This window comes from Pipistrellus hanaki (genome assembly GCF_964339955.1).
Source record: "Pipistrellus hanaki genome assembly, chromosome: 6".
In the NCBI taxonomy this organism is placed as follows: Eukaryota; Metazoa; Chordata; class Mammalia; order Chiroptera; family Vespertilionidae; genus Pipistrellus; species Pipistrellus hanaki.
The window spans coordinates 48861702-48882511 of NC_140508.1; the positions used below are offsets into that span (position 1 = coordinate 48861702).

Sequence of the window (20810 nt, forward strand, 5' to 3'; positions counted from 1 at the left end):
GTCACAGCTACCAGTACAAACACCACCTATGTACTGATAACCCCTAATATCCCAGCCTGTTTCAACCCTATGTATCTACTAATAACAGAACTATGTATCTACTAATGACTGGCCATGTTCCACTCAGACGTCCTACAGACACTGTGCTAAATACAGTATCAGACCTGAACGTGAGGCTCTCTCACACCTGCACTCATTCGAGGACGCATCAATCTAGAGGAGGCATGTCCAATTCAAAGGCTAACACCAGCCAAATAAACAAGGTTTAAGTTTATGTGGGCCACAAAAAACGAAAGCTTCAATTTTCACAGAAATATAGGTTTATTTCGATAGAGACTTGCTGAATTAAAGGGGCTGATATGAGTAATTGTTAACATAAAATAACAGAGCATTTTAATAAAAATTAATGTTTTTTCTTGAACATTAACTTACCAGACACTGAATAACTGCACATATCAATAAGCATAATGCAAATAAACCTATTTTTTCTTATTCTCTGAAAGCAAACTATTTCCTTTGCACACACCAAACAAGTCAGTACAAGAAGTGGCAATCAGCTGCTAAAATAGTCGCTGCTTGTGGAGAGAAATGGTGCACCTTTGCGTAAGGCACGTAAGAGAAATGAACGCAACACAATTATAGTAATCAGTTATCAGCAAACGTTGTAGTTCATTATTAATAATTATATATAACAGATATTGTAAAATTTAAGTTACAAAATTTTTATTAAAATGTTTATTACATACCATTATATTGGCTAGGCTGCAAAAATACTTATTGTGGGCCACATGCAGCCCACGGGCCACGAATTTGACATGCTTGATCTAGAGCACATGTGTCAAACACAAGGCCCGCGGGCCAAATCCAGCCCGCCAGGCCTTGCAATGTGGCCCACACCACGCTGTCATCACTGCACTCCGCTGTCAGTTTATGACATTGTCAGTTTATGACTGTTCAGTAAACCAGTCGGCCCGCCATTTAGGCTGGATTTTAGATTTTGGCCCCTTCTCTGATTGAGTTCGACACCCCTAATCTAGAGCCTAGAAGTCACTCAACCTTTCTCCTCCTTCTTAGATTTACTCCCCTCCCTCCTTCTCCCTTCCACCTGCCTCGTCATCTCTTGCCTGGATTACCACTACCCCTACCTCTGACCTTGTCCACTGTTTAATTCATTTTCTTCCCAGTCACCATCCCAGAATAAAAACTCCTTAATGTTATTAATATACAGACACTGGGGTAGGGTGAGGGTGGATTAATCAGTGAAATTCTATAAGAGTGACCTACAGTTAGTAATAAGAGTGTAAGTTGGAGTAGCAAAATAAATTAAGAATCTTTGCCTCATAGGACTGTATTTATACTCAAGAGTAATCTAAATATTCTCTTTTGAATTTATTCCTTATCGACAATTTAGATCTGCAGAGACAGTTTGGCTTTTTTATAGATGGCTAACATGTTACAAGTGTGAACAAAGCTATTTGTGCCAGTGCCCAAATTAGCATCTTCCAAATCCAGAGAAGCAAGTCTGACCCAGGCCTTCCCTGAGTCATGGAGGACTAATAGCTGCACCCAGTCATCACACTATAGAGCAAAAAGGGTCTTAAAGTTAATAAAGATCACCTCTATTTTGAGTAAAAAGTTCATATGCAGGGGATTTTAATGAAATGTATAAGTACTTAAATCCGATCAAACTTTGGAAGTGTAAACTATCAGTCACGTGTCTTGAGCAATCATTTAAGACAGCTTAAGGATTATGTGTTTAAAGTGTTCCTTTTCCAAATACTGTGTGCTTTCCAGTTTTATCCCAAGTAAAAGCAAAAAAGGGTAAGACATTATTTTTAAAGGAAGCTTTTGAAATTTCTTTGTCTTACTCATTTTCTGTGAGGAAGCCAGTGCCTCAGAGGCTGTCTCACTATGAGACACAGCGCCCTGTGCAGTGCACCGACGGGCTTTCAGGGGCGGATCGGTGCTGAGACAGAGTGCAGATTCTCGGAGGTCCCCAGGCCAGGCTGAGTCAATGTGCAGGGGGAGCCCTGGAGCTGGAGGGAAGAGGGAAGAGCCTCCTGAGATGGACAAGGGGGACAGGGCCACGCTCGGCAACAGCGGGCAGCATTTTCTGCTCAGAAGGGGGAGACACTCACCCTATTCCTAGTAAACAGACACCTCCACTTACTCCCTTGGAAAGCTGTCTGAAAAGTCCTGCCTTAGAAGACAGGCACCCCATTCATTCCATCTCAGGAAAAAAGCCAGTGAAACGCATAACAGGGCAGAAAGAGGCTCAAGTCTGTCTGAGCAGCTACCAAACCCTCATCCAGAGTCCAGGTTTCAGTGACAAAGGTAAAATGCTGCTGTAAGCAAGAACTGTCATCGGTGCTAAAGAATAAGATTGGGAGAATACAGAGTTCCAAGAACAGTCAACAATACATGTAAAACCAAAGTTTTCCATTTTCCCACCGGCATCATCTCACAGAAAAATTAAACTGCTACAAGAATCTGAGAAGTGGCGCTACTTACTTTACCTTCTTCATTCCGATAGAGACAGTTTCTCAGAAGCTGCATGGCGGTGCTTAAGTCTCTAACGAAGCCATCCTCCTGTTCAGACAGAAGCAGGTGAAGGATGTGAGCACAAGGGCATGTTCCACCTTTATGTACAGCACTGCTTCCCTCTGGTCCCATTACCGTGCAGCCCTGACCACCATCACTGTGCAGCCACTGACAAGCTAACGATCTCTGAAAGGTGACCGTATCTCAAGGAGTGCATCCACCATGAAAAAGCCATTTCTGTTCTATTGAGCATGGAGGAACTGAGATATATAATAAGCTCCATGCTCCCTCTCAATAAAATGAAGCAGGTACTGGCTGGTTTTCAATCCTATCTGTGCTGGCTGGCTTTCTCCATGACGAAGTGAAGGCCTCTGCCTGGAGAGGAGAGGAGGCAGGGCAAGAAGCTGCGCACACCTAACACCCTGCATCAATGATACTATTACACATGCTTTCTCTCAGTGTCTAATCAAATGCAGCAGAAACTAGTTATCACTAGTTAGGGGTGTCGAACTCAATCAGAGAAGGGGCTAAAATCTAAAATCCAGCCTAAATCGCGGTCCGAATGGTTTACTGAACAGTCATAAACTGACAATGTCATAAACTGACAGCGGAGTGCAGTGATGACAGCGCGGTGCGGGCCACATTGCAAGGCCTGGCGCGCTGGATTTGGCCCGCGGGCCTTGTGTTTGACACATGTGACATACAGCATGCTCTGCTGGCCTGGGCTATATAGACACATGTATATTTATATGTTCATAAACACATACACGTCCATTTTCTCAAGGAGCCTATGTGGCAGATCTTTTAACCAGAGTTATTAACAGCTTTTATGTGGCAGCAATAGCTATTTTGAGTTTATGTGGACATGTCATTTGAGTCTAGCAGACTAAACACTAGAAAGAGACACTCAGAGATCATGGAAAGCAATAATCAGAGGTTAGGAATGTCAGCTCTCCAACCACCTGGAACTGGGCAAATACTGGCTTTATCCATTACTAGTAGTTATATGACAGTGTTGTCATGAGTGGACATGGGGTTGTAAAGAGGAAGATGTTAGAATAGTGCCTGGCAGTGAGTTACAGCTCATTCCTACTGTGCCTGTGCTCACTGGAAAAAATTTTCTTTCAGTTGTATATAAAATTTATCATGCACACTCCAAAATATTTACAACTATATAATATATACATTTCATTTAAATGTACACACACACACAACCTGCTAATGTAGAAATCACATTAACTTATCTGTGCCTTCCTTCTAAATCAGACACTCATTTCAACCAAATGTTGGTGTCATTTCTAAGCACAAGGACATTGGCGAGAGGATCCCTATGTGTGCAGAGTTCTAGAATCTGTCACCTTTTTCCTGAGCGCGGCTTTCCCTGGCCTCAGGGACTCGAGGCTCAGCTGGGCACTGATGTGCTTCATCTGTTCAATGCAGTTGTCGATGAGATCAGCTGAAAGACAAGAATCAGAACTAGCGAAAGGCTATCCCATTTCCCAGCAAGCCAACACCACATGTATCATGAAATTCTCAGAAATCACATTTAATTCCTGACCAGCTCCATGTCAGTATTTTCAGTGAGAGAATAATGAATCAGAGGGAAAATATAAGAGAACTAACATGCTAGAGCCTCGGTTTGCCGCTCTGTTGACTAATGAGTTTGCCGACCACTAATCTAGTGCTATTGTTATCACCATCAAAACTATGTGGTGTGCTTTTTATTTTCAGATATATAATAAGTACTTGTGGTCACTAACATTTATTATAAAATTAGACGACCAGTGCATTGGAGGAAGGGTCCCTCAGCCTGGCCTGCCCCCCTTATAGGCCGGGAGCCCTCAGGGGCGGGAGGCGACCCGATCATCAGCAGAAGGCGATGCCCCCATCACACCTCTGCTGCTGCTACTGCCAGCAGTGCAAGCCTCAGCTGGCCCTGGTTACCTGAGCCTTGGGAGGCCCTGGGTGACTGGGCAGTCGAGATACAAGGCTTGCCTGCACCTTGGGCCCAGGGCAGCTGGAGGGCTGAGAGGACTGGGGAACTTCAGAGGCAGGAGCGAGATAACACCTTCCCAGGCCTGCCACCCCAGCAGGGCTGAGGGGACTGGGTGCCACTATCAAGTGGCTGTGGGTACTGCCATCTTTGAGGGTGGGGCAGTCAATTAACATAATCCCTCCTTATTGGCTGTGGGCATTGCCATCTTTGCAGACAGTGTGAGGGTCAATAAGCATATTCCCTCTTTATTAGATAGGATTGAATGGTGTTACTTATTAATCCTCTATAATATTTACATATTCTCTAGAGTAGAAATCACTGCACAAAAAATAATCTACACATGTAATCTTTATATTTCAAAAGTAATGCACGTTAAACTATTTTTTAGCGACCCTATAAGTTGTTTTTTTTTTACATGTAGAGTTCATAAAAAATTAAAACAAACAAGCAGTAAATCCGAATTGACAAATAGCACAAAAACACATGGTGGTCAGGCAGCCCACCTTTCAAAGCATGCTTCTGAGCCCTCCTACTGACAGCCAGCAGCGACAACAGCACGTTTGCGGCCACTCTCTTCAAGACATCTTTGGAGGGTTTCCCTTCGTAGCACTGTGAAGAGAACAGAATACCTGCACGTTATGTCCCCTAAATATAGGCCATCTGCCTTTCTCCTTGAGCCCCCACACATGTATACCAGGGTTTTTCATCGGTGCTGCTTCCCTCCTATTGTTGAGTAAACACTACAGAATGCCCACATTGTGTCTGTCCGCTACTCTGTGAAGATTTTCTAATTTTCTCTCTTCTGTGCTTCCCATTTACTGGTGTTCTAGCTCTAAAGACCTGACTCAATTCAGGTGAAATCTTTTGTGATACTATTCTCATGTGGGTATATGTACACATTTTATTGCAATTTCAAGAAGTTCAATTCCACCGTCTGAATCAAGAGTTCACAATTTGATTGCTAAATATTAGGCAATTCAAATTCCATAACTTTTCCTTCTACCAGCAATTTTCAAAATAATCCAGCTTTAGAATATCATGATTAAAATTGAGCTTAAATTATAACTTGACATAAAATATACAACAGCATGATTACTAGACGCAACTCCACTTTCACCTGAGGCTTGTACTTGGCAATGTGACCAGAGGCACCTACAGAGAGGGAGCAGTGATTCCACCTTAGCCATCTCAGGCTGCTGCCCCCAAGGCAGGTCTTTACCTGGGCCAGTGGGTTAGATGTTAGATTCCTGGGGCCAGATATGCTTGATAAAGATCATGCTGAGTGTAACCAGGAAGAAGGGGGGAAAGGCAGGAAGTATTATAGGATGATGAAATAATTTGGAATAAATCCTATAGTCAACCATGAGAATCCTAATTTGTCTATAAACTCAATCTTTGCTAATAATAGGAAAACTGCTCTTCTCTACACATACTTATTGAAACTGCACATATTAGTGATACGAGAAAAACCAAATGATTTCATGAAAAGTACTACTCATCTACTAACTATAGGATGAAGATACAATTCCTTTGACTTAAACTAGCATGAGCCCTTTAACAAATATCACATATTCATGTCCTACAGTTTACATAAACAAAAAGAATGATTTATTAGGAAACACAGTTTAAATAATTGGTTAATGTACCCATATCTACATAGAATTCTTTATATATTTTGTAATTTGGAAGAAATGGTGGGGAAAATTAGTTAGTCATTAAGAAAATCATTGAGGTACCCTGTGGCTCATTTTCCTTGACCAAGAAGGTAACAGCAAAAGATTATAGACAATAACTTTTATAATATTATAAAAATTTAAAGAAAAATAAGGGCATGGTAAACTGAACAAATTCCTACACATTTCTTCTACGTGCATTGTTTTTACTTGATTCATCATCCCTATGTGGATCCATGTTTATCACAAGTCCAATCATAGTTCCTTGAAACACAGTACCACTAACAAGCAAGAGAAAGTAGCCTGGGAATAAAACAGCCAACCTGCAGGTCTCTGAATTCATCTGGTCAGGACTGGTTCGAGGGACCAGTCATGGCAGTGGTCAAGGCTCCCAGAGTTGCTGGCATGAACAGGAGAGGGGTCAGCACGCTGACCTCATCAAGGGAAAGAAATCCATGTTGGCTCCATGCGTCATCAAACCCCCTGAAGAAGGGCGTGTCTGTGAGAACCAGGACCCCCTCCCCAGAAAAAAAGAGCTCCACCAGAGCCAAGGTTCCAAAATGAATAATGCTTTGGATACGAACTGGGGAGGACTTTTGTCAAGGTGCGGATCTGCGTTTCCTGTTACTATATTCTTTAAGGTACAAAATCAGGCTCCATTAATCATTGGGAATAAAACCTTGTGTTCTGATGAAGAATGAGATCAGTGGAACAGTGTCCAGTTTTGGTTTTAAAATGAAGAAAAATTGAGTGGAATGAATACGGTCATTGCTACAGGAAAGCCGTGGCCTCCTGAGAAGTGACATTGAGAAATGCTTTGAGGTCTTTTTTCCCCCTAGAGATCCAATTTCTGAAGGAGCTGCTGGAGAGAGGCAGAAGAGAAAACATCAAGGGACCCCTTATCAGGTTCCTTATCCGTGCTCAGAGGCAACCATAACCTGTTGGGAAAGAGAGCCAGGTCCCATGAGGAGCCCCATGACCCCTCCCAGGCAGGTCGGAGCTAGCCGGGCAGCTGCCCTACCTCTGTCCGCCTGTCTGTATTCTAGCTTGCTCAAGGCTGCTATGCACAGGCAGTCCTGCCAGAGGATCTGGATCTGCAGAATGCTCTCAGGCAGAAGAGGGCAAAAGTCCCCAAATCCTAAGCAGCAAAGGGATGGTAGCAAGTCATCGGATAGGAAGCACCTTCTGCTCACCTAGAAATGGAAACAATACCTCACCTCCAGGGAGAAAACAAAAGCAGGATGCCACATGGTTACTGCAAAGAAGGATTCTTAATATTGGAATGTATGGTAATAACTATCTGAAAACACTATTGTGCCACTTAGGAAGCACTTGTTTTTATGATTAACCTATTTATAAAATAACAATACAGTGGTTTTTGGTTTTTGATGAAAAAAACCTTGGTTCATATTTTAGGATTACAAAAAATAATTTAAAAGACAAAACAGGCATCAGAACTTGGAAGGGGACATTTTCTCACACACATGACAACCAGGTCTGCCTCCTTCTATATTCATAACCTCCTTAAACACATGTAATTCATTTATAAAAATCAAACGTCACTTAAGTGAACATATTTTCAAAGATATAAACTGATTTTAACAGCAATAAATTGTGAATTAAACCTTCATCCCCAAAGCATGCCCAGTGGCCATATGACACACTATTGTGTTGAACTGCTGGATTTAGATCACTAATACTTCATTCTGAATTTTTACACCATATTCTAGTCAACATTACAGGTTGGAACTGGGCAAGAAATAATTTAACTTTATATACTCTTCTGTTATTTCAATGGTCATGAGTATTAATTACTTTTTAAATCAAATGATTAAAAACATTTTTATAAGACCAAGACTGAAAGTAAAGTGTTTTGTTTTGTTTTATTCTCACCCAAGGATATGTTTATTGATTTAGAGGAAAGGAGAAACATTAACTGGTTGCCTCCTGTATGCACCCTGAGTGGAGATGAAACCCACAACCTTGTGATGTATGGGATGACACTCCAAAGAGCTGAGACCTGACCAGGTCTGAGGTAAAGTTTTAAAGAAATAAAAAAAATCATGTACCTGAATAATGGCTTCATTAAGTTGTTCTAGAGACTTCTGGTTTTCCTGAGTTTTATCGAGAAGTGAAGCCATTGTTGAACTGGAGCATGAATCTGTTTTATCCTTATCCCGAAGACGCCTCTTTGCTTCTTCAGTCAAGAGAATAGAAAGGAACTGCAGACTGGCAGTGCAGAGAGAGGGGCAGGTGGCAGACAAACCCACACATTTGCAGAACATATCTAGAAAAAATGATAATTCCAAATATAAATATTTTAAAATTTCCTCCAAAAAAAGTGAACCAGCCTGATCTGATTAATTTTTAATTAAGTAAAGTGATCAGTAGTTCAAGTACCATAAGAATAACTCTACTATTTAAAAGTAATTTGAATAGTACTAAGACAACATACAAAATCAAAGAATCTCCTTAATTGTTGTTTTATCCTTTTTATCTGAGCTCTAGAGTTAATTTTTTAATTTTTATTTCAGTGTTAATCTAAAAAAGTTAATGTAGCCCTAGCTGGATTGGCTCAGTGAATAGAGCATCGGCCTGCAAACTGAAGGGTTCTAGGTTTGATTCCAGTCAAGGGCACATGCCCAGGTTGCGGGCTCAATCCTCAGTAGGGGACATGCAGGAGGCAGCTGATCAATGATTCTCTCTCATCATTGGTGTCTCTATCTCTCTCCCTCTGGCTTTCTCTCTGAAATAAAAATTTAAAAAAATGTTAATGTAACTATACTCTAAAGTATCCAGATTACCAACTTATAAGTGTGACTGTGTTTCTACTTTCAAACAAGTGGATGACAACCAACTCAAAGCAAGACTTAGTATGCAGTGTTGGACTGATGCAGGAAACACGGTTTCACAGTAGCTCTGAGAGAAAAGAGTGAGATGAACCCATCTGCAAACAACAGAGTGGAAAGAACAGGCAAACAAACTCAGAAGAACCTACATTGAATCAGTCTTTATTCATCTCCTGTTGTGAGCACTGATTAATTTAATCAAGAGAGCATTTGCTTCATTACATTAATTTTATTAATATGATAGCACTGGTTTATAATTTTATTGTCTTACTTTTATATTACTTTGGATTCATACTTGTGTAAGAGTTGTAATCATGAGAATTTCTACCTAGATTTAGGCTACAGAAATTTTTATGTTCTTAAGTAACATAAGGAAAATAATTTAATCAGCAGTGGAGTTTCATGAGAATTATGTTCATGTAAATAATGTCTTAAATATTAGTCAAGTTTGAAAGTTTGAGCAAAGATTATTATAGACAACGTTAAGTTATTGAGTGACCAAAAGGTATTTTAAATGTATATGTGTACATGGACTAGAGAAAAAAGCAAACAAAAACAAATAACTCCACGGCAAGGAATACCAGTGATCATTTTTATTAGTTGTGACTTCATTAACATCACTATTATCAAAGTTAACTGTCATGCAGTATGTTACTTTTGATTAGCACCATTATTATCTGAAACTCTGTGTGTTTTGCGGAAAGACTTGGAATTTAATGTCTTTATTTTATCACTAGAGAAAGAGTGTCAGGTCAACAGGCTTAAATCAGGGTCAGCAACCTTTTCCTGCCAAGGCCTGGACAATGAATGAATATTGTAAGCTCTGTGGGTCATGGGCCTTTGTCACAACTGCACAACACCACCACCGAGGCAGGAGAGCAACCTGGGCAGTGAGGAAGCGAGTTCAGTGCAGCATGTTCCAGTAAAAGTGATTTACAAAACAGATAATCGACCATGCGGACCAGCTGGCTGAGGTGCCCTGTGAGCCCCATAAAGCACCTTGTTTTACAGTATTAGTGGCTCAGGTGGTAAATAAACCCCGTGGATGCATACAAAGAATTTCAGTCTTACCCAGTCAATCTCTTCCAATATTAGTCTCTTTTAACAAAATAATGATCTCTAAATGGATGCTATTCCCCTTAGAGTAAACTCAGAATTCCCATATTGAGGAATCTGACAATTCCATTTCTTGTTGAACATGTATTTCCCCATAAATCTTACTTCAGAAATACACTCTGGTTAAAAAATATATCATCCATTTAATTTTACAGAATGACCAAATGATAAAGTAAAATGTGAAAATAAGCCAACTGAATTAATGATAACTTAGAAACTTAAGTTCAATTATGAAGACTTTTAAACTGGATAATTTTTTTAAAGTAACACAAATGTTACTTAAAAAGTTATGTAAAAAAGGTTTCTGCTATGCAAAAATTTAGATGAGACCTTATGAAAAATTAAACAGTAGTTATTTTAAAATAATCATTTGTTTTAAAATAATCATTTATTTACTCTAGTCAGTAACTATTATATGGAAAACATAAAAATAACTACATTTCTGTGCTGTAAGAAAAGCCCTGTGACTTGAGATTAGACATTTTTACTAGAACTCTCCATGTGACTGTACACAGGATGCTACGTGCAGATTTACTCACACTAAAAGCATGCATGTGAGACAAGAACGCAGTTTTCACACCAACTCAAGAAAATCTACCTCACTGTTTTGTAATCATGTCATATTGTATCTTCATAATGCCACAGGCTGTTCTTACCTGTGTTTTGGTACCCTGAAATGTGTTTCAATTTTTCTAAAATGCACTTTGGAGGCTCAAGAACACTACAAATGCCTTGAAGCAAGCACCTGGGTTTCTCTTTCAGGGGCAATGCCATAATAACTTAATTTTAGAGAACACATTATTATATAAAATTGTAAATAATGATTATCTTCATTTGTATGAGCAGAAGATCCCAAGCCAGTGACAGCAGCTCCTTACCAACCACTGCCGCCCAGTGCTTGGCCAGGCCCGCCGTGATGGGTGGCAGCGAGGCAGTTCCTGCTTTCCTCAGGAGCGTGGCCAGGAGGTTAAATAAATGTGTCCACATCTGATAAAATGCCGATGCTAACTCTGCATCTATCAAGTCAATCAAGACATATCAAGTTATTAATGCAAAACAAATGAACTTTTTAAAATACGAAACTCACCAGCCACTTCGTTACATTTAAAATAAGAGGGATGTACTTGTCAAATGGAGACAAACATAATTCAGCAGGAATTTACTCCAATTAATTTCTCTTCTGTATTGCTTCTTAAATATCTCTCTCTTCCATCTTGCTATAGACAAATACACACACATTGACACATCTCCTCTTATTAAAGCACATTTGACAACAATCAGGGAGCATGACAAACTGAATATTAAGCCATAACTTCAGAAGCTTTTATTGGGCACATTGAAAAACATGTCACTGTTTGTATTACTTCTATAAAAGTGAAGGTTTTCCTGTTTTCTCTTCCCTTCTAGCAGCCAATCCATAAAATTCAAAGGACTAGATATGGATAAGCAGAGAGTTGCCAAATGATCAATTACTTCATTATAAACTATTTTAGACAGGTATTACATATTAATTTTGATAACAATTCTATTTCTAAAAAATATTTTTACTAATTTCAGAGAGGAAAAGAGGGAGAGAGAGACAGAAGCATCAATGATGAGAGAGAATTTGATTGGCTGCCTCCTGCACGCCCCCTACTGGAGATCAAGTCCCCAACCAAGGCATGTTCCCTGACTGGTAATTGAATCATGACATCCTGGTTCATAGGTTGATAACTCAATCACTAAGTCATACCTGCCAGGCCCTACTTTTTTTTAAATTATCTCTACTACTAAGTAGCATATTCAACTTCTCATCAGTATGGTTTTTAATCTTTTTAGAAGTTAAGAAAAATTTGATATTATATGCTAGACTTGCTTATAATTCTTATTGCAAATGAGTTATTAGTAGGTCATCTGGCCTTAGAAGAGTCTATAAGAATAATTAATACAGCTCATAGTACTCCTCACACTCCATAATATTCTGGCAACACAGGGATGGTCTTTTATTACACCATAGACTTCCCTCAGCTCCTGGCACCACTTACCACATCCAAGCTATAAAACCTTCTAAAACACTGGCAAAAAGCAACCTAAAATGTAACCTTGTAGTGGATATCTTTGTAGACACAGAATTGTGGCCCAAATGAAACAAGATCTCCACCCTGACCCTGCTCACCTCGGTATCTGATTTGCTGTCCTTATTCACCCAAGTGACCCACAGCTTCATAAGAGTTACTAATTTTAAGAAATCCAAAATGTGAAGCCCCAACTTCAGGGAAAGAAGATTGAGATAATGGCTTAATTTTTTTAAGGTTTTCTCTTGAAGAAAACCTTGTGAAAGGGTTTTTATGTTTTTTTCAACATCATTAACTCCTTGACAGAGGGGTTGAAAGACAGGGAAAGATGGAGAATGAAACAATATTGTAGTATCTTGATATTTAATATAAATCAGAAATGAACATGATGTGGGTCCATATGAAATCATTTGATTAATAGAATGCATATTTACATGTCTAGTGCATAATCAAGGAATAATGCCTATTCTTATTGAAAATATATATATGTCAGTGAGTAGAATGGAGAAAAAGAAGCTCCCAATTTTTGTGAAGACCTGAAATGGAGAATAGAGATTCTTTCAAGTTCTAAGACACCGTGTTCGTTTAGTGATAGCCAGCAGTGTATAAATCACAGCAACACATAAGTCTATACCCTCACAACGAATGAGCTGAAAGCCAGTATCATCTTGGCTGCAGACGACAGGATACCTCACCCAGCACCATCTTTACACAAACCCTAACACACTCATGTACACAGACACATTTTTTTACTTTGACCTACTTTCTATGTGCCCCTACACTTATCTTTTGGGGTCCACACAGAAATATCCCATCTTGCAAAATCCTTATCCATATGAATCTTCAAAATGTGTTAAACTATGTGTTGTATGTTTGCTTCCTGAAAAATTCTTTTAAATCAATTTATATATACTTTGTGAAGTCCTATACTGTATTTTATAGAGGGATAGCATTTGTTCTTCCTTAAATAGAATGTTTATGATCATTTTGATAAAAATAATTGTGGACACTACACCTTTGTCAAGAAACAAAATAACCATCACAAATTTGCTTCTTTTCCAAAATATATGACTTGATATACTTCCTTTTCAATAATAATTGATTCCAGATAATAGTTTGGGGACATCTGTACTTAAATACTAGATGAGCCACCTTTTGCAATGGAATGCAAAGGAATATTGTCCCTAGAAACTAAATGTAAATTTCTGGCAGGACAGAAAATATTATAATAATGAGGCAATAATTAAATTATTTTTAAATCTATCTGTGTGATTCCCCCCCCCCCCTTGGTAAAAATAGTACATAGTTCAAGAATTACCCTCTTCCAAATTTCTAGTTTCTATATTACAGTCCTCAGTAGATAAATTATTGTTATTAATGTCTTACTCGACACCATAAGAAATCCATAAATGAGATTGCTACCCAGGAGGATCATTTATAGTTGTGCAATATTAAAATTTCCTCCATCACTTAAAAAAAAAAGGTAAAGTGGTCCAAAGATATTGCTTTCCACTACAAGTTTGCATGATTGAGATTTGAACATGAAAATTGCTGGTTTTTACCCAGGAGTTACTGTTGTTAGCACTGTAATATTATCTGATCTTCTTACATTTTTTGTTTTCATGTGATGAACTGTAACTATGTAATTAAACAGAATTCTGACAATCATATTCTTCGAACCTTTAAAATGTCACTTATTCCTTTATTTATTGGCTTGCTATTTTCAACATAAAATAAAAGAGGCCCTTTATTAAATGGAAGATTGCTGAGAATTCATTATGTATTCCTAATGCTTTCCTAACCCTGTGGTATAATACGACATCATTTTTACTAGGTTGACTCTGGTTTGGTGGAATCGTGGAATGTTAATATGGAAAATGACATTGGCAACCAGCATTTTTATTCCCAGTCAAATGATATCCAGTTTTTTTAAGTGGCTTTTACAACAGCACACAACTGGAAAACAGTTTTTCTCCAGCACTACAAAGTAAATTATTGAAGGTGAACATTTGGTAGAAAAACATTTCACATCAAGAGTGAGAAGCATGCAGTCTGACCACCCTAGCTACCAGTGACTTCCTCATTACAGATTCCCATCCCGTGGCCTTGGTCACTGGCATTTAGATCACTCAGGAAATACACTTACAGAATCCATTTCTCAAGCTTAATCTTTAAATCTTATCTGTGCTGTTCTTTCTGGTTTGCTAGATTAATTTAGAAGTAGTTTTTCTTTCTTTCTTTCAGAGAGTTATGCCTTTATAGAGAACTTCCATAAAATGAGAAAAATCAAAGTGAGTGAGAGAGCTGGCATTAGAGATATTGAATGTCACAAGTCACAGCCCAATAGTAGTGACACTGTTATTTTTGTAATGTACAAAGAAAAACAAAACCAAATAATTCCCCAGAATGGCAAAACTTCCGTCCTTCCCAAACCATATTAGACAAAGTTACTAAATTTTTATATCGATATGGTGAATTATTAAAATAAAGGTTTAAGTATGAACTGGATAAAATAGCTAAATATTCAGGGAAATCTGAGCTATCCTATTAATCAGGGTATTTTAGGAAATCAGGCTGCTAAAGTATATGCTCTCAAAGGCCAATCACTAAACACGTACTGAGTGCTGACTACCTACTATATCGAGCAAAAAACATGCCACATCTCCGGCACTTGGTTCTTGCTGCCTTTTCATTCTTTTTGCTATGCTTCAGGGAAGAGGAGTGTGGGCTCAGGGGCAGCTGACAGCACTTGGGTATGGGGCCTTCCCTAGGAGAGGACATGGAGCCGACTAGATGTCTAGACATAAGGAGGTAAGGGAAGGCTAGAGAAACCATCTCTCAGCTTCCAGTCCTTTCTCAAAGCTGTTTTTGAATTTCTTCCCACCTCTTCCTCCTCCTTTTCCTCCTCCAATCTTATCTTCTCTCTCTCTCTCTCTCTCTCTCTCTCTCTCTCTCTCTCTTAGACCTTGCTTTTTTATCATAAAAAATTATTCTACAACACAATCTAACATGATTCCAAAATTATCTCTTGCTATTTGTATGGTATAATTTTTTTAAACCTCTTTTTAAAAAATGTCCTCTTTTGACACAAACCTTCACATAAGACAAAATATGCACTTGAGTCATAGAGACCTGTTGTACATATATTATACTCCGCTGAATATTTGCAAACTTTTGTCCTAAGGTAGCCCAATTCTGCGCTGTGGAGAATGTCATTCAGATTGATGGGCACTGGTCCAGCCAAAATCAGAGTCAGAGTTGTAGCTGTGCTTTTTTGCCCGCCTCTCCTTGTTTTCCTAGCTGCTTCTGCCCATCACCTGGACTTGCTTCCAAACAACTCACATTGCTCAAATCAATTAACTGCTTATTTCATAACATTGTGTCAGCCTCCAGTGCTTAAAACCAATACAGCCAACTTACATAGCCACAACCCAGATATAACAGGCTTGTGTTCATCCGCTCCACCACTCTGGGCACTGGTTACACACCTGCAGCCTGGGACTTTGTGTTCTTTTATACCTGGATGTTTTCTAGAATTGATTTCAAGTCTTATGTTACCCTGTCTTCTTTTTTCTGGATAAAGGGAGATATCAAGATGAAAGCTCTGTGGAAAGAACCACAGCTTCTGGGCCCACATTAAGAATCTATAGTAGGGGTGTCGAACTCAATCAGAGAAGGGGCCAAAATCTAAAATCCAACCTAAATCGTGGGCTGAATGGTTTACTGAACAGTCATAAACTGACAATGTCATAAACTGACAGCAGAGTGCAGTGATGACAGCGCGGTGCGGGCCACATTGCAAGGCCTGGCGGGCTGGATTTGGCCCGCGGGCCTTGTGTTTGACACATGTGATCTAGAGAGTAACTCTTCTGGGAAGGTGAGTGTTGGAATATCTGTTGCACAAGAAGCTCCAGAGATTATGTAGACCAAGCATGTCAAACTCAAAGGCTAACACAGGCCAAATAAATGAGACATGTGGCCTGCGGCCCATGGGCCACAAGTTTGATATGCTTGATGTAGACCATTGGTGAAGAGTCAGACCTAAGTTTATGGCAAATACAAAAATAGTCAGCTGAAAAGAAAATTAATCATGCTGGGTGGGGAACCAAGTTCTGTAGGAGAGAAGGTGGTTATTTTTACCATGTGATTCAACTGAGTAGAGTGTTGACAAAGTCATAAAAAATAAAAAATAAAAACACCAAATACTATGGAAACAATCAAACTTTAAGACAAATATTTTTGAATGATGGTCATTTGAGAAAGGTATTCATTCACATATCATGAGCTTATGAGAATAAGACATCAAAAAATCAATAAAGAATGCCCTAAAATTGGGGGGGGGGGGGAAATCCGGTAACATAAAAAAAAAAATAGTAATATAAGCATACTATTCAGAGAAGTAGAGAAATAAAACAATCAGAAGAAGTGAAATGTGTTGTTTTGACGGAGGGAAATAGGAAAGACACGGAACAATTTTTTGTAGGAAATCCCACACAGCATTCTGACTCTGAACTGCACCCTCTTATAAAATGCACTGAGTGCTGCATCAAGAACTTACTGGTTTGCATTGCTCTGCATTTAACGCTTCCTGTTAATGTTATTCTGTAGAAATCCTTGCCTAATATTCTTTGGTGACAAATGAAACTAATGATCATGGGGCACTGCATTTTATTCATTCAAACAACATAAGACAGTGTAGTATGTTGAGGTAAGTATTTGCATGCAAAATCCCAAAGCCTGAAATTACCCATAAATCTGGAAAAATGTCCTAAAAAAGGGTAACTATATAACATCATTCAAACGTGGAAAATAGGCAATAAGTAGGAAATATTGCAGACATTTATCACCCGTACTCTTGATTTAGATATTTTCTTACATCTTACAACAGAGTTAGTACTTTAAACTGGGAAAAACATAATATGTAAACCAACCTTGAACACTTATAAAATTTCCTGAGCAAGCTCTGCAGTTATTCTAGAAGTTCCAGGTCTGCCTGTGACTATCTACCACTAGCAATAGAAAAGTAGGGTTATTTTTAAACTTTTTTTATTTTTTAGACAAATGTATGAAAGCCTAGATACTTGGCTTAGGATAATTCCAATGAACAAACCAATGAAAAAATATACTAACTTATGAATGTAAAGGTCAACAACTTCTAGACACTACTTCTAACTACTTCTAATAATGGCCAAACTAATGATGATCCTATCCAATAAAAGAGTAATATGCAAATTGGCCATCACTCTAACACACAAGATTGCTGCCCCTATGTGGTCAAAGATGGCTGCCCCCATGTGGACACAAGATAGCCACCACAAGATGCCGGCAGGAGAGGGCAGTTTGGGGGTACAGGGCCAGCAGTTGCGGGGAGCCAGACCAGCAGGGAGAACAGTTAGGGACAATCAGGCTGGCAGGGAAAGGTAATTAGAGGTGACCAGGCTGGCAGGGGAGGGCAGTTAGGGGTGACCAGGTCAGCATGGGAGGGCAGTTAGGGGCAATTGGGCCAGCAGGGGAGCAGTTAGGCATCGATCAGGCTGGCAGGCAGAAGCATTTAGGGGAAATAAGGCAGGCAGGCAAGTGGTTGGGAGCCAGCAGTCCTGGATTGTGAGAGGGATGTCTGACTGCCCATTTAGGTCCGATCCCATGGGCAACTGGACATCTCTTGAGGGGTCCAAGATTGGAGAGGGTGCAGGCTGGATTGAGGGACACACACCCCGCATGCATGAATTTTGTGCCCTGGGCCTCTAGTAATAAAATAATGGTGTTACATGTTTATATCATTTTATATTTTTCAAAGATATTTTCTTATCACTTTCGTGGAAAGAAGCTAAACTTCATGTTCATAATTTCACATCTTCACCTATACTTTATAAGCATCTTAATTCTACAATCTTTAATTAAGCAGTACAAGAATAGAGCACATTGTGCCCAGCCAGTGTGGCTCAATAGTTGAGGGTTGACCTATGAACCAGCAAGTCAGGATTTGATTCCAAGTCAGGGTACATGCCCAGTATTGCAGGCTCCATCCCAAGTGTGGGGTGTAAAGGAGGCAGTCAATCAATGATTCTCTCTCATCATTGTTGTTTCTAACTCTCTTTCCCTTTCCCTTTCTCTCTGAAATCAATAAAAATATATTTTAAAAAAATAAGAATACAGCACATTGTGATAAATCAGGAGACATATGGTGATTACAGAGCTTCCTAATTACAATGTGGACTCTACCCATTTGGAATATTACTACAATGCAGCTCTAGGTTTTTCTTTAATACAGTGCTAGATAAACCAACATAATAACTAAACTTGCTAAAATTACTTTTAGTTTACTCTATCTTGTAAGTTGACATGTTTTAAACGTATATGTTTTTTACTAATAAACTGAATTACTTAAAATATTCTATGACTCTAATAGTAATTAACTAAAAATGAGAGCCCCATCCACCTGTCTCCCACCCATAAGCATGATAACAAGTTAAGGACATTTCTTTGCCATTTGCTCAGCACACATAGAGGCCTTTCAATGATGTTTCACGGTCACTCTGATGACAACATAATCAATACTGAATCTTGGTAGGTTAATTAGATACATCCTTTCCCAGACAAAACTATGCATTCTATAATGACATTTAATGAATCTCTCATCAAACAGCAATTTCCTTCAATTGGTTACTTTAGTGTAAATATTAAAATAGTGGCATTCAAAGGAAATAGATTTTTATTTAATGTATTATATATCAATATAAATTATATATGTAAAGAAGAATCTTAGGAAGCATCTTGCTTCCTAAGTAGCACCTTGCAAAAAAGATTTAAAATGTAATTTAATTCAATTCTGACCTTTTATTTGGTGTATTTGTTTTTATCTCTTTCCTTAATAACAACAAGAATAGCAGGTACAACAAATTGTGTGTGTGTGTGTATGTGTGTGTGTGTGTGTTTGTACACTCACACAATATATATGTACATATGTGTGTGTGTGTATTTGTAACATATGGCAGTATTTTAAAATTCTAGCAAACTATGAATAACATGAAAGAAAATACAATGAAAGTGCTTTGTTAAGATGTTCGGGGGAAGTGGGGGGAATGAACGGAATTTCACCAGATAACAGCTGACCTCCCTACTATTCCTATTCCTAATAGGAATAGTAGGGAGGTCAGAGAAATGTCCGCAGGACTGAGAAGAGTTCAAAATTCCTGAAAAAAAATCCTGAACTCTATCATATAAATAAACTCTCTACTAGACAAAAACAAAGATTATGAATTTTCCAAGAGTTGTGGACAGCCATCTTGGAAGCATAAGAGGAAAGCTTAAATGAGTTAAGCCAACACCAGTGAAGTGGATCCAATGCCATGGAAGGGGATCCAGAAGCTGGTGTGCGCCCACAGTTGATTTCAGACACGACATTTTAAGTCTTAGTCAATAACCTTTGCCTGAAGCTTGACCTCCCTGGATGGCTCCATTACATGAGTCAGTAAGTTGTCTTTCATGTCTAAGCTAATTAGAGTCGGGTTGACTGAAACATTTCTGTTAAGAATGTTCTCTAGGTGATGTAGATCACCAACACCAGGGAGAATAGAGCAGGTGAATCCAGTGGTTTCATGTCCAGGCCAGCAGCAGTTGGGGCACCAGCCTTGCACTGTAGCTTGGAGGCAAGACAGACAGACACTTCTGTGCCCTGAGCACAGTCCTGGGAGGAGGAAGCAGAAGAGGCTCTGATGGCTTCCAGGCCATCACAGCTGCCCCTGCAGGTAAGAGGTGATGAGACCCATAGATAGAAGATTGTCTTTAACAATTTGTCATATTCTGTTTTGTTAATACACCCCAAATTGTGCATGTATCTTATATCTGTTTTTAGAAATTGCTTATTAGGTGATGATTTTATATGTAAATGTAGCACTGAGAATCCTTTTCCCATTGTTTTGTTGGGGAATTAAATAGGGTGATGTTTGGATTGAAAAAAGTAAAATACATTCAGTTAAATGGCATCCACAGTAAACACTGAATAGTGGGAAGAAACTGTATAATGATCATAAATTTGTGCAGATCAAGGAAAACACTTAGGCTCTAGTCTTCGGTCTCCGAGAAAAGGTTGGATAGTTGACATAAATGTCCTCTCCTGCACCATCTGATGGTTGGCTGACAGAGAAGGAACTTCTGTAGTTGTTGGATGCCTAGAAAGACAGGCAGAGAGGGTGTCAATAATTCACTGTATTTCAGCAGCTAACAAAGACAACGAAAACAAATATCTTCTCCATTCAACTACAATAGAGGTCAACTTTCTATTACAATTATCAGTAATTTCATAAAACATCCTCTTTATTATATTGAACTTCTATGAGAATTCATATTCTTGACTTGCAGGGACCTGAGTAAGATGCAATAGAGGCCTAGTCTACATCATTCCTTATTACACTGGGTTTATGAAACTCCTCTTTAGATGCAAAACTCCCTTTCCCAATGTCAGAGGTTTTGATGAGAACAATTCTCATTTTTATATGGAAAGTCTAGTATAGTATTTTCCCATTGTGGGACCCATTAATTAATTTCTGTTGAATGAATGTCATCAGAGGCCATACTTTTT

The 20810-nt window shown here is 38.9% G+C and overlaps 2 protein-coding genes across 4 annotated transcripts in view; both read right to left on the reverse strand.

Moving 5' to 3' along the window:
- LOC311624566 (rotatin-like) overlaps positions 1 to 20260 on the reverse strand; it is a 33964-nt gene extending 13704 nt beyond the window's left edge. The window contains exons 1-6 of one of the 3 annotated variants that reach the window (XM_084887965.1): positions 19654 to 20260; positions 11054 to 11191; positions 8280 to 8497; positions 5041 to 5146; positions 3900 to 3997; positions 2512 to 2589 (exon numbers count right to left, since the gene is read on the reverse strand). In XM_084887965.1, the coding sequence (XP_084744091.1) occupies positions 2512 to 2589; positions 3900 to 3997; positions 5041 to 5146; positions 8280 to 8497; positions 11054 to 11162 (609 nt within the window). In that variant the 5' untranslated portion in view covers positions 11163 to 11191; positions 19654 to 20260. Of the gene's footprint in view, positions 1 to 2511; positions 2590 to 3899; positions 3998 to 5040; positions 5147 to 8279; positions 8498 to 11053; positions 14696 to 17160 lie in introns of those variants that run through there. The other 2 variants (XM_084887964.1, XM_084887966.1) reach the window with 2 other exon arrangements.
- Positions 20261 to 20286: 26 nt separating this feature from the next.
- LOC311624842 (CD226 antigen-like) overlaps positions 20287 to 20810 on the reverse strand; it is a gene marked incomplete at its 3' end in the record, with an annotated part of 58888 nt that continues 58364 nt past the window's right edge. The window contains 1 exon segment of the mRNA XM_084888431.1: positions 20287 to 20400. Within this exon segment, the coding sequence (XP_084744557.1) occupies positions 20287 to 20400 (114 nt within the window).